We start from the raw sequence: 14,768 nt of genomic DNA, 5'->3' as shown, positions 1-14,768 counted from the left end.
TCATATGTCTGAAGGGACAAGACTACACATATGAGTATGTTCATTCAATGAACCAAGCATGTACACTGCTTCTCTTCCACATTCCAGAAGTGGCACCAGCTACTGAGTGTTCCTTATAGCCGGATGATCTCGCTTCTGGGTGACAATCATGCTCTGGCTGTCTACTACCCTCCTATTATACTTTACACATCACTGACACAGGAGTATGCATGCTGTTCACAGCTCCATGAGATGTCAAAGCTGGATACCCTTCATTGTACAATTGGGAAGAGTGAGACCCCAAAATGGACTGTCGTCTGGATAAGAATCAGACCCACTGTCATTCTCCCTCCTTCTGATACCTCCCATCTTACAGACTAATGACAGCGGGGGTGTCATTTCATTCTTTCCATATGGACCCTCAGCCCGTACCTCCTCCCACTGATCACAGTGAGTCAAGGCAAGTGAGCTGGGAGAAGCCTGAATCAAAGGATCTAACAGTGATTGAATTTTCCGTCCTTATGGAACACAGTGTCTTGTTTTGTAACCCCTTGGCTTGGTTCTGAAATGGAATCATGTCAGTTGGTTCCCCATCTCTCCTTACTGTGCCACATGTTCATGTTTCCTCTTCCCCGGCCTCCATATAGCCCTTAGAGCTGCTCTCTTTTTGCTCAGCCTGGAAGTAACAGGGAAGAAGACAGTAATAGAGCCAGGGGAATGAGTCTGAACTGGAACCAAGCATTCTCTGCTGCTTAGACTCATCTTTTTGGCTGCTGATGCATGCTAGGCCACTGTAGTTTTTCATCCTTCCCTCAACCTAGTTTTTAGGCAGGTGTCCTCCCCAGGCACCCCCTACCTGGCCATTTTCAGAACCCAGAGGCTGGGGTTATCACCCTCCCCCCCGGCCTCTCCCCCCCCACCCCATTACAGCATTTCTGCGTCTTCAAAGTGGTTCTCCTTAGTGCTTCGAGGGAGTAAGAACCTAGTAAACCAATCAGCAAGGCCCAAAGTCAAAATACCAGTTCAGTCATCCATTCTTATCCCATTGCAGCACCCAGCTACCTTGGCTCTTATTTTTAATTAACAAAATGAATGCGTCACTCCCCTGTCTTACGGGGTTATTGGAAGGAATAGCAAAAATGCTTTGAATACTGCAATCTTGTTGTCATCAATTTGTCATGTCTGGAAATCAGTAATTAAATTATCGTTTTGTAAGAACAGACTTCATTCAGTCTTCCTGTCCCTGAAACTTCCATGGCACTATATCCTTCCTTTCTTCTCTGTCTCCAGATCCTTCTTCCAGGAAATTTCAGACAGCATTTCTTCAAACACTTTTATGTCCATGGAGCTCTTTCAAGGTCTCTTTTAGGGGCTCCCCAGAGGGTCCCCTCCCCTGAGCAGCATCTTCATTTTTTTCAATGAGATGAACACAGGACCCTCATCACTACTCAGACTGTAGTGTGCCTGTGTCGTGGGGAGGCTTGATGGAAGAACAGGGTGGATTAGGGAGCATTTATTGTGGTTAGAGATGAGGGCATGGTTTAAGTGAGAGCTCTTTGGTGTACACTACTTGGTAGCAGTAAAAGCAGAAGTTTTTAAAGTTGTGTGCATGCATGAAAAACAAAATGCTGAATTTAAAATGTAAGTCTCATTTTACTCCAGGTTTATATCTACCTTAGTTCACATTGGAAATATCATTGGCTGAGAACTAGAGCAAAATATAAAGGCTCGTTCATAAACAACACATTTAAGATGAAAGCTTGTCCCTCCTAATGTCATTTTCTGAATGTCTGATAACATTCCTATATGCATGTCCATAAAGTCTGAAGGTTGCCTTTGTGTTGAGCCAGAGCTTCTTGGTGTTCACCTAAGTCCCCCTTAGCAGCAAAGATAGTGAATGCTGACAAGTCATGTGAGAGCAAACCTTGGAGAAACCTGCTAAAAATCAGTGGTTCCTTTGAAGCCTTGTGTTTTACCTGGGAGGGAAATACAGATAATGTTGTATTTTATGGCATAATATATCTAGGTTTATTGCATTATAAAAGTATCTTAAAGTGTTCTACCATATTCTAGAAATATTGGAAAGACAGTGTATAATATGTTAATATAAATAGTAATGTGTAACCCTAATGAAACCATGTAATAGGGGGTTCAGAGTCAGAGCCATGTCACATTTAACAGTATACAGTTTAAGATCACAGGTATAGATAAATAAATGAATGAATGAATAAAACGAAACTGTTCTTTACCTGTTTTTTTTTTTTTTTGGAAGGATATTAAAAGGAATCCAAAGCATATCTACACCCAGGCATATTTCTTATATTTCCATTTCTTCTTTCCACTTACTGCTGTCCCCAAAGTATCATCTAACACCACACAATGTTTTCTCTCTCTGTGTCCCACGCAGCTTTATCCTCCCTTCCACTAAACTCTTTATTGTGTGGATCTACCTAACCCTTCCAGCAAGGAACATCTCAGCATCCCTCCTTTCTGTCCAGTCCCGGATTCTAGGAGCAGGCAAAGACAAAATGAGGTTGAGGGTCAGGGTGGTGAAGGGAAAAACAGACCAACAAGGACAGCATTCTCATTGGTGGGCAGAGGGAGACGGATATCTTTAAAGATTCCCATGTTAATAATTTGCATCCTCATATAGATATAAAAATAGAAATATTTTATTCCATAATCTGTATTGGTAGCAGGTAAAGGTGTCATTTTGTTCACATGTTACTGGATGTTTGGGAGATAATTAACTATTGTACCTACAACTAGTAATCATTATTACCTTTATTTATAAATCTGTCCCGTGAGTGAGTTAATAGTGATAAGACATAACATTTTAACCCCCAAAACATACACTTTAATGTAAGCATGATATTTAAAAAACTGACTTCTTGTGGCCCATGCAAAATAAAAGCCTATTCTATTTCTCTGATGATACATTTTGTGGAAAACCAGGAAAAAACACAGAAATATTTCTCTTCATGTCACTGTCATTGTGTGAGCCCGTGCACCTCCATGACAAATATTAGTTGGCCTCTAATTGTATCACTTAAGGAAATGCAAGATCTTTGTGCTGAACAGTGAAACTTTAAAAAGGGACCCAATGAAAATCAAGCATTGGATTTTGCTTCAGAGTCTTTTAGTTAAGTGTCAACCACGAACAGATTATATCTTACTACACAAGCAGATGGAACAGTATCATTGCTGTTTCTTTTAACCCATTTCAAACATTAATTATTGTGTGTACCTTTTCATGGGTGTCATACTATACAAAGTATCTGTGATTAGCTTAAGACAACCCAATTAGACTCTTCAATTAGTGGCATTTGTTTCACAGGTACGTATATCAGGTACCTTCTGTACAGAAGGCTCTAAGGTAGGTGCTGTTGGGGAGGGGGAATCACAGAAAGATGGCAGGCAAGAAACTAGCCTTCAAAGACCTTAAAAATCTGTGGAGCTAATAAAACATTACCACAAATGCTTGAACTACTGAGCGGAAGGATAATAAAGTATTAAGTGCCTTCAGAGAGGTTTAAAACCACGTTCAAAGGATCTTAAGAGAGGGATGACTTAGAGATGGGAGGATCAAAGACAGCTTATGGAAGAGGGAGGAGTTGATCTGGACGTGGGTGGATGAGTCACTTTTGGATGCACAGAAACTCAAAAGAGGGACATTTCAAGAGAAGGGGATCTTAAAAGCAAGGAATGTTTAGGTGTGGGATGGTGTTATTTGGTTGTGCTAGAGGGAAAGGGAACAGTCGCACATGGGATTGAAATGATATTTTCAATCTCCTTAACACAGTTGGGGGACTTGTAGTTATTCAGAAACAAGTAGGAACGCAAACACAATGATAAGCAGAGATGTGACATGTGACTCGAGGAGACTGAAGTGGAGAAGGGAGGAAAGGCAGTCTGGGCAGAGAGAGGGCAGTCCTGGCAGGGTGTGAGCGTCCCGGGCACGCTTAGCAGTTTGTTACGGCGGGGATGCTTGTGCCGTGAGCGGGGCTGCAGGACAAGCCTAGAAAGGAAGGCTGCAGACCAACTCAGAGGGGCGTTGAATGCCAAGTTAAGGAGTTTGGTGTTTATCCTATACAGACATGGGAACCAAAGAGGCTTTATGAGTAAGACAACTGTGGGCAGGGGACCGCAGGCTTTTTCTGTAAATGGCCAGATCGCAGCATTTCAGATTTTGTGGACTACGTATGATCTCTATCACATTTCCTTCCTTCTTCCCTTCCTTCTTCCCTTCCTACCTTCCTTTCTTTCTTTTTTTCTTTTCCTTTTTACTGTCTTCTAATAATATAAAAACTATCTGTGCTCCTCTGGCCACACAAAAGCAAGCCTCAGGCAACCTTTGGCCCTCTGGCCATGAGACAAGATAAGTGGCAGGTGAAACAGAAACAAGACTGCGGTGCAGGGAGCAGCGGGGAGTCTGGCCGGGGCCGGTGGTGACGCAGGCAGTGGTGAGGAGATGCACGGGGGCAGGTCTGAAATACAGTTAGTTACTCTCAACAATTGTTTGGCTATTGGGTAATTAGGAAGAAAAGGACAAGCAAATTGGGTGCGATTCTGAGCCTTCTCGCTTGAGAGACGAGGTGGTACTAGTATTATTTACCACTAAGCCTGGAGGAGTTTGGAGAGAAAAAGAATTTAGTTCGGAAGCTGCAGAGGTTGAGGTACCCACAGGGCATCCGGGGAAATTGAGAATTTCCGGGCAAGGGAGAATTGGCTCTATGGGTCTAACGCCCAGTTTCCTCACACTCAGAACGTGTGCCTCTGAGATAACAGATTTGAAAGGGTGGAGTGTCACAGGAAACCACAGGACAGGAACAAGCGGGCCTTAGGAACCCCAGACTGGCCGCAGTAGATTTGGGATGAGTTGGAGAAGGTGAAACCAGAGCAGGAAGACCACATAGGAAGCTCTTGCAATAATCTGGGGAAGGGCAAACAGTGTCTCGGATTGAGCAGTGGCAGTGGAACAGAAAGAAGGTGACAGATGAGAAAGGTGGTATGGGGCGGAATCACGAGGACTTGGCACTGGGCACATGGAAGAAGACGAGGTACCTCCCGTGACCCTCGTCCTCAGATTCCAGTGTCATGGGATGAGGTGCCCTCTGTCTTGTTCTTTTCTAGTTCTTGTTTGAGAAACCTAGCTGAGTGAGCAAAGTACTCACAGAGCATACTGTCTGTCTACTTTGGTAGCTTTTCAATTTTGCAAATAACCCTCTTTTATGGTACCTGTCATACCTGCAAAAAGCTTCACATATTCTCCGTTAAACAGTAAAGGGAAATGGAGAAGCAGCAGTGGAATGCTTGCTGAAAGGGTTAAAAAAGATGTAAGATTTTGGAACTAGGATGCATCTTAATCAAAGGCTTTGCAACTGTCTATAAGCTGAGGGTAAGCCATCAATCAAAGTAAACTTGCATGTTGCCAGCCTCCCTGTAATTCATTTCACTGGATCTAAACAGTCGCTTGTGGCTGCATTGCAGCAAATCTTCTTAGAGGTGTAAGTGCCAATGAGATGTGGTAACTCTGTACATCTGTCTTCCCAGTGTATTAAGCTGCTATGTTAAAACACACATATAACCACCTCTGTCCACAATGTGCACTCATTCTAACACTCACGATGCTTGGCAGGTAGACTAGAAAGGGCACAAAACCTTTTTTTTTTTTTTTTTTTTTTTTTTGGTCTGTTTGGCAATTAACCATTCACTGGCTTTTTTTGTTGTAACATGCACTTCCTTTCTCTTGTTTTCATTCAAGCTGTGTACGCCATGGAAATTAATGTGGAGAAAGACAAACAAACAGGAGAGACCAAGATTCTCTCTGCATCCACCATTGGCCCAGAGGGGGTCCATCAGAGAGGAGTCAAAGTCTATGACGATGGTACCAAAGTAGTGTATGAGGTGCGCTCAGGAGGCACCGTAGTAGAAAACGGAGTGCACAAATTAAGCTCCAAGGACGTAGAAGAGCTTATACAGAAGGCTGGACAATCAAGCTTAAGAGGAGGGCACGTGTCAGAAAGGACTGTGATTGCAGATGGCAGCCTCAGCCCCCCTAAGGAACACGTGCTCTGCAAAGAGGCCAAGTTAGAAATGGTACATAAGTCTAGGAAAGATCACTCTTCCGGGAACCCAGGGCAGCAGGCCCAAGCCCCCAGCACTGGAGGGCAGGAGGCAAACTTGGATCAGCCCGTCACCATGATTTTCATGGGCTACCAAAATATCGAGGATGAAGAGGAGACTAAAAAGGTGCTAGGCTATGATGAAACCATCAAGGCTGAGTTGGTCCTCATTGATGAAGATGATGAGAAGTCATTGAGGGAGAAGACAGTGACGGATGTGTCCACTATTGACGGGAATGCAGCTGAGCTTGTGTCTGGGAGGCCTGTCTCAGACACCACAGAGCCCTCATCCCCAGAAGGCAAGGAAGAGAGCCTGGCCACAGAGCCGGCCCCAGGTACCCAAAAGAAAAAGCGCTGTCAATGCTGTGTTGTCATGTGACCACTTCTTTCTTCCCTTTTCTTCTGGGCAGCCTCTGTGCTCACCACTTGCGTAGACCTCACTGTACCACTAACTGCAATACTGTGAACTGGAAGCCAGCACCTGCCTGCCTTGCAGTCGGATTGCTTTGATCTCTCTTATTTTTTTTTCCCCTTTCATTTTTCTCCAGTTTCCTCACCTCAGAGACAACGTGCATGTGTGTGCTCCATTCTTTCCAAGAACTTGCTTTTCCTCTAAACCTTTCCTTGTGTCTTCAAGAGGGAATCAGTTCCTTACTGCTCTATTGGAATGGACTCTTCACATCAGCGAGTTATATAGTAGCCTTAATTCACTTGACTGGACTTGAACCTAGTGTCCCCGGGGTTTATTTGGTAGTGTGTTCCCGTACCGTATTTACATATCGCCACGTTGCTGGTGTCTCCCTTGCCTCCCTTGCTGTGGATCTTTGCTTTTATATCTTGTGTGGCAAACTGCTGTTGGCTCTAGCCAGTTGCTAGTGTAGCCAAAAGTGGACCTTACTTAGTCTTTCCAATCTAGGGTAATGCTTTTTGCTGCCTTACATAAGCTTCCAGATTACAGTATTGTGCATCTATGGCTTTCCTTCTGTTAAACCTGAAATGAAGCTGATGTAAAAGGAAAGAACCCAGTGCTTGTCCCAGCTGAAAAGTAGGGACTGATGTCCGTCATCTGCCCATCAGCAGCTGTCCCTCATTCATGGCTTAACTGATGGACTCTTTGTAGAAGAAGCACCGTTTTTTAATTTTCTAAGAACATGAAACAAACATTGTTTTAAGCATCAGTAGTGGTCTACAAATGTAGGCAAATCCACGAACCTTGCTTCTAGTCTCTCAAAACAATGTAAATTTTTATATTGTTTTCTTTTTCACGGATATTTTCTGATCATGTTAATCTCTTTTCAATGAAGGGATCGTTGTGAGGCGTATCTCTGCAGTGACCATATTTCTAGGACAGTCTTTCTGACCCACAGTGGGGGCTGTGAGACTCCCACTTCATTGCGGACGGTGCTGTCACTGAATTACCTGTCATCTCACCTGCCCAGTTGATTGCAGAGCCTTACTTCTGGACTCTTTTCTTTCTGTCCCCGTGAGAAAGAGAAATGTTTCCTGTAACGTCAGCATGTAGGTTTATCCACCCTCCAAATACATTTTAAAATGTAAAAAAACAAACACAAACAATGTAAAAGAGTAAGATAGACCTATCTTCTCAATGTTATAAATGCTTAAATTCCTTTCACAAATACTTATTGATTGAGTGGCACATAGCTGAGCTTCCTAAGACTTCTGAAGATTCCAGAACATCAAAGAAGAGTTTTTATCTAGAGTATAATGAACAATTCTTTAAATAAATTCTTAGCACTTCCCCAAAGCAAATAGGCACATGGATAGTAAAACCAAAGGGAAGCAATTTAATAACATAATAATCTAGTGATAAAATAAAGATGTAATATTTTAATTGATTTTAGTAACAGAGAGATCTTTCTTACCATTAAGTTATTTGCCCAAATATTAATAGCATTGTTGCAAATCATTCACAAAATTATCTGTGTTCCATGAAACATAGGTCTAAAAAACATGCAATGAGACATACTGCATCAAGTCTAACTTCTGTGAAAAGTAGATGAGGAAAAAATAAAGGAGTCTTGAGAGAATTTGACTTCGGGACCAACTAAATTTGCCCTAAATAGCGTTCTCAGTGCTAAATCTATTAGTATTCTTAATTTCTTGGCTTGAAATTATAGGTGTTCTAATCGAAAAGATATTTTTTATTGTTTAAGGTTAATTTTTCTCTAACTACATTTTAATGAGCACAATGTGAGTCATTTTATCACCAACATGTAAACAAAAGTTAAAAAAGGGGAAAAATAAAGGAGCTAAAAGTTCTGCTTTCTAAGATGACTTCACCCATGACTTGGTTTTGAATAGTTGAGGGAAATTTCTCTAAATCTCAGGTTTACTAAAACAGCTGCAATGGAATAAACCTGTTCTGTCATCTAGAAATAATACCAGGTTTTGCGGCTTATAAATCTCAGTATTCCTCAGCTTCATGCTCCTCAGTAAATGGTCACATAAGCATCATTTAAATGTTAAATAAAAAGATGCCAAATAAACATATCTACATAGAAAAAGAAAACAGTTTCAATGTTTTGGACAATCTATTATGTTAATAATTATTTAAGAAAGGAGATTCTAAAAGTCTACCATAGCTTACCTTTTTTTAAAAAAAAATTCCCTGGGGGATTAAAACTATCTGATATGAGTGTTTAAAAGCACAGTTAATGAGTGGAAAGGTGGAACTTAGCACCCTCGGGCTTGCTGGCTGATAAACAGGATCAGAAACTTCTAGGACAGATAATTGTTCCCTGAAATGATCCGCCCTTCCTTCCATAAGTGAACTCGTTTCTCACGAAGAATACGATCTGTACCTCTCACTACAACACCATGCAGAAGACCTAAGAGACCAATGATAATCTGCACTCCCATTCACCAATAATTATTACAGGGATTAGCAATTTATATGAATTAGAGTGCTCTCTATACATTTACTATTAAAGCTTTTCATGTAATGGTTTTTAAAGCAAGATGTGCTACCTTTATTTAAATGATTTGTGGCCACAGTAAATGCAGGTGTGTTTGAATATGGCACATATTTGCATATTTTGTATCATTTTCCTGTTGTAATGGGGGACTCAGGCTCAGCCGGTACTCTCAGGGGATGAGACCTATAATCCCAACTACAGCAACAGTAACTACCCTTCATAATGAAAAAGCGGAATCGTGATTGTGAACGTCCTGCCTCCCCTGCTGTCGTCGGCGTTCTCTGAGTATTGACTTGTGTAACCAGACTAACTAGAAAATCAGTTATGAAGCTGCAAAACGGTGGTCTTTTTCAAGCTAAGAGTTACTTGGGCTTTCTTTTAAAATCATACCATTAGTTCCCTTTTAAATGGAAAGAGGAGAAAGGGAGAGAAGGAATATTTCATTTGTTTACAAATACATTTTCAGTGGCATTGAATTAAAGATACTTTAATGGTTAAAATGATAAAGTTTAATCTTCCATATCCTGAAAAATCATGGTGACTTGTATATCCTTGACTTTTTTTGTTTGTTTGTTTGATGTGTAGTAAGACAAACTACGGGGAACTTTTTTTATAACTGAACCTCTTTTACCCATCAGTTTATTAATTCCTTATATAAGCAAAAATTAGCTGGCTCTAAAAGTGATTTGACAATGCCCAGTGATGTCACTTAATATTGGAAGTAGAGAGGACAAGGGGCTAGGAATTCCCGTGTGGCTAAACCCAAAACATAGTTCCCTTCAGTCTCCTGAGCAACCTGCAATTATTCAGAAGCTTTCAGGAAACTCAAACAAATTCTAGTGTTTGTTTGATTTGGCTTCTTTCTGAAATGTTGATATACATGTATTGCTTCAAATTCCTACTTATTACATCTTCCTCCTGGTGACAAATGTGTTTTTCCTATATACAAGTAGAATATTTTATTTTGGGAAGGGTCAAGTTTATATAAAAGGGGGACACTGTTCGTCTAGAGATCTCTATTTGCTCTACAGTATCTCTGGAGCAAAATGTTGAGGCCAAGTGTGAAAACAGCTTATTTCTCTTCACTCCTGCAGAATCTCATTTCAGGGGACCAACACCCTTGGCAATGACCATTTACTTAATTCCAGCAAATGAACAGATAGCAAAAGAGAAGGAGGGGATATGGCAATAGAAGCAAACAGTGTGCCACTAAACTAGTACTTCTTTTTAAAAAGCATTAACGCTGGCAATTTAAAACACAGATGAACAGGAGATTTGACTTGGGGTGGTGAACACACAATACAATATAGAGATGATGTACTATAGGATTGTACACCTGCTACCTATATAATTTTATTAACCAGTGTCACCCCAATAAATTGAGTTTAAAAATAAAAAATAAAACTACTGAAACACAGATGAACATAGACAAAATATAAAAAAAGAGGACTTTTTGTTTGCCTGTTTGTACTTAAATCCAGAAGCTCAGCTGTCTCTGTCAACTAGTCCCCTGTGGAGTTTAACTCACCAAACCTCATTCCTTGCGGGAAATATTCTCATCTCCCTTAATGTTACTTTGTTGACAACAAATTCCAAGGCGAGCAGTTTTATGTTGTAGTTTTGCAATATGCACCCTTGTTATTGAAACCACAAATTCTCAGCATAGCTAAGTTATAAGTGTCAGAAACTTTGTAAACAGGCAATCTTTTAGAAGCTCCTCAATTTACTAAGCAAGGTATATAGAACTCCACTGATTAGGATAGAACTAGAAAGACCCTTTGTCCTATAGGGTAATACCACCAGCAGATACATGGAGGAAAAGTGAGTATCCCAGAAGAGCTCAGAGCCATGAGCAAGATGGGGGTCTTTGATTCCTGCTGCCGTCTCACCTTCACTGAGTAGCCCTCCTCGGTTCTTATCAGGAAGATTTTCCTGCATTTTTTAGGGAAAAAGAAAAAGTGTTTTCTGAGGAGCACAATGCAGTTATGTGTTTGTATTTTCATAGCTTCAGCAAACTCCATAATAAAATTCTCAGTCTAACAAAAACCAAAATATTTATTATCTGAATGTAGAAAAGGATAAAGAATACATCCTGAAAGGGCAATTTCACTACGGAATCCTTAGACCAGCCTTGCCCCTGACCCTTAATCGTTATGACTTAAATAGGCCCCTGCTTCCCTCTCCGCTCCAGTCCAACGTAGGAAGGCCAGAACTGTAGTGCAAAAAAAGCAAAAAACAAAAAAAACCCTGTTTTCAATGTGAAAATATAATATGTCATTTTGGGGGACCACAGACTTTCTGCATCTAAGATCAGGACAGCCTTAACTTTTGTAAAAACAAACAATTTTTCAATGCTCTCTTTTACAAAGCAGGAAAACAATATGTTTCCTGAAATTAATGACTTTTTTATATTTTGTGACAATTTTCTAAGTTTCTACAGGTTGAGGTGTGAATGGTCATCTTCTCCCCATAATGCCTCTTACTTAGCACCTGGGGCTCTTTTTTGCAAGTCACTGCATTTTTATCAAAAGAAAAGTGTATCTCATGAACCACAGACTTCTCCCTAGACTTCAGGCAGTCCTTCTAGAGTGAGAGAGCAGAAATACAGAAAGAAAAGAATTACAGGGTGGCTTTCTTTTTATTTTCCTATGGTTAATGTACTGTATGGTATATATGTTTACAGAATGTATCTGCCTTGTGATGTTAACAAAATGAATGACAAAAAAAAGAGTTCTGATGTGCCATTTGAAAGTTTGCCTTAGCATCGCTGTTTATGTTCTCCTTTTCTGTCCTTTTTTAAAAATGCAGGTTGTATTCCAAAGCTGTATTAACACAACATTCTCTCCCCCACCCCTGCCCAGCCCTCTTCAAGCTTCAGAGGTGTGGCTTTCACCAAGGGAGCCTTGAGGCAGAACCTTGCAGGTCTGGCCCAGGGGGACTAAAGTGAGCGTCGCTTGGGCATTGCCTGGGCCCATCTAGCAACCAGACACATTCTGTGTTCTCATCTTGGCCTCCCGTATCACACTCTGACATTCCTGGGCCGGTCCACGTGACCTGCAGCCCTTCCCACTGTGAAGGAGGTGAACTTGTGGACCGCCCTCCCCCCCCCCCCCCCCCCGCCCTTCTCTGGGTCTGGGAGCATCTGTTTAAGCATAATTGGCATAGTTTGAAAAAGCAAGAGAGATGGACTCAACCGATGTGATTGAGTCATTGCTGATGGGGGTGCCCATTCATTACAGTCTGAGACGAAGAGCATGATATGGGAGGGAGTAAGGACTGGCGATAGAAATGGAATAGTTTACATTTATGTATTTTTTTAAGGAAAAATATTTTTATAATGAAATCTATATGCATTCTGGAGCTTGAGTTTGAAAACTCCCTTGATTGACTGAGTTATTTCTCCATTCCATTAATGTAACTTTCTGGTGAGTTCTGTAGCACTAGCCCAGACCTCGCGGGCCATGATCAAAGGTCTGTGACCTGCCCTTGCACTACCACTGCATGAAGCCCCGTTTTTCCAAACAGACCTAGGTTGTAAAATCAACCTTCCTGTAACTATCATCAGAGAAACTGTGTTATACAGGTTGAGAGCTCTCTGGGCTCCATCTTTAATAATAAATGTATAATGATCTTTTGGAAGGAGAGAGCTACTTTCAGTGTAAGCCAAACCCAGCAATTATCAAAGTCCAGCTCTTTCACATATTTAAGGGGTAATTTGAGGTTGAGGGACCACTCACTATGGTGCATTTGAGTAATAGATGTGAAATGGCGAGTCAGAAGCAACTGGCTCTCTGGTCTATACATAAATGTGTAAACCAACAATATAAAGCTTACCAGGCATCATTGGCCTTGTAAATTTTAATGGGGCGGCATCATATTTCCAGAGCTAAGTAGAGACGAGAAAGAATTATTATTATCCATCCATAAAGATGATTCTAAATTTTTAGAGTACTTGGATTCCAACCCCCACTCCTCCAAAAAAAAATTTCTGCCGAATTCCTGAGTTCTCATCACAAGCACACTGTTTCATGAAGATCCTCGCCCACATCCATTCCTCTGGCTGACAGCGGGACCATCCTCAGTCTGCTCACCCCTCCTGTTAGACTCTCTTCCCAGGCAGCGTCCTTCCCCAGGATGGGCCCTACTTCTAATACCCTAAAAAAACTGAGATCCTTTTTCCAATAAGACAAGGTCATAAATACTCTTCCCATTTCAAGAAAAGGAACCCCTCCCTCTCCCATGCAAATCATTTTAATTCCTCTGTCACCAGAATCCCTCTGGCAGGCTCAACTCAAGCCCTGCTGTGAACATCAGTGTCATGGAGACAATTTCCAAAAATGAAAGAACTATGCAACTGCCTGAAGTGCTACGGGAGAGCCAATTTACTCTAGTTTCTTATTACTGCTGGACCCTCTCGGTGGGCAGGGTAGAGAGCCATCAGTCCCTTGGTTTTGCAATGACAAGTCTTTACCTACAAAGAGGCCACTGGGCAATGCCTGATCTGAACTCTTCTGTATGTAGCTCAAACTCCAATTTCGTGAATTCCTATTCTGGCAAGTGGAAAGAGTTCTATCCTGGGTGGGGTTCTGAAACATCCTTTCCTTCTCTCAAGCTCCTGACTTAGTAGAGTTAAAATCATACAGGGGTTCCAGAAAATGTTGTGTGTGATGCAGCTTTTTGGTGAATGTAGGTGTTGATGGAATTTTCAGCTTTAGCAGCTCACTCGGGGTGAGTGATGTCTCTGTAAATATATCCATTTTGTGGTTGGTTGGCGGGTGGGGTGGGGGCCTGTCGTGCTTACTCTGAATTAGACTTGCCGGGCTAGCTGCTGTACTTTGTAACCTGAAGTGTACTTTGACTGTTCTGTTTCCTTCAGATGAAAAACAAAACCAACTTCAGAAATAACACTGCCAGCAACAGCCGATGCTGTACTTGTAGCTTCTCTCTGTTCCTCTGTACAGTATTAATAGACAATAAACTGCCTTTTCACTGCATCTACCTCTGCGTGTCTGTGCCCCGATTCTTTCCCTGCTCACCTGCCACGAGTGCACGCCAGGCCTTCCTGTGTTGGGAGAGCCTTCGACTGCTCACTAAATCTAAACTCTAATCAAACTTGACTGTGCTTCAGAATCACCTGAAGGTACCTGCTGAGGATGTGGAAAGTCAATCACACCTCTGGAACGCAGACTCAGATTCCTAGGTCAGGGCCCGGGAACCTGTATTTTTAATGATGTCTCCAGGTGATTCTGACCCATGGACCCACCTGGCCCATCCATGGGTTTGGGTATCCCCCAGTGGGAATCCCTGTGGCCTGCCTGTTCCAGCTGGTTTCCACACTCACTAATATGATCTCCCAGCACATCCTCCCTCTCACTCACTCTTGCACATCTTTCTTCACACCTGTCGTCCATTTTCTTGTTCTTCGCAAGCCCCCAGCAGTGGCACTGACTGTGATTTCGTGGGTGAAAGTCAGGCTGCCCCCTCGGTTAAGCATTCATTCAGTGTAGTCTTCTAAACGTCTGACTACTCACGGGGACTGTGTTATTCTTCTTTACTGTTGTATCCTCTTTACCTAGAGTATGGTCAGCAAACTTTTCCTGTAAATAGCCGGGTAGTACGAATCTGGGGCTTTGGGGGCCAGGTGATTTCTGTCACAGCTACTCAGCTCTGCTAGAAAGCAGCTATCACTTTATGTAAGCAGCCATAACATATATGTAAGTGAATGACC

The 14,768-nt window shown here is 41.9% G+C and overlaps 1 protein-coding gene across 4 annotated transcripts in view; it reads left to right on the top strand.

Moving 5' to 3' along the window:
• PALM2AKAP2 (PALM2 and AKAP2 fusion) overlaps window positions 1–14,768 on the top strand; it is a 399,871-nt gene that overhangs the window by 222,725 nt on the left and 162,378 nt on the right. For 3 of the 4 annotated variants that reach the window (XM_054584541.1, XM_054584539.1, XM_054584538.1), the window contains exon 8: window positions 5,744–6,439. The exons of the other annotated variant lie outside the window; for it this stretch is intronic. In XM_054584541.1, coding sequence (XP_054440516.1) covers window positions 5,744–6,439 — 696 coding nt within the window. The remainder of the gene's footprint in view (window positions 1–5,743; window positions 6,440–14,768) is intronic. 4 annotated transcript variants of the gene reach the window in all.

Source organism: Pteronotus mesoamericanus, unplaced genomic scaffold (genome assembly GCF_021234165.1).
Source record: "Pteronotus mesoamericanus isolate MK-2021 breed Mesoamerican mustached bat unplaced genomic scaffold, CSHL_Meso_final contig_78, whole genome shotgun sequence".
Lineage (NCBI taxonomy): Eukaryota > Metazoa > Chordata > Mammalia > Chiroptera > Mormoopidae > Pteronotus > Pteronotus mesoamericanus.
This window is presented reverse-complemented; position numbering and strand designations above follow the sequence as displayed.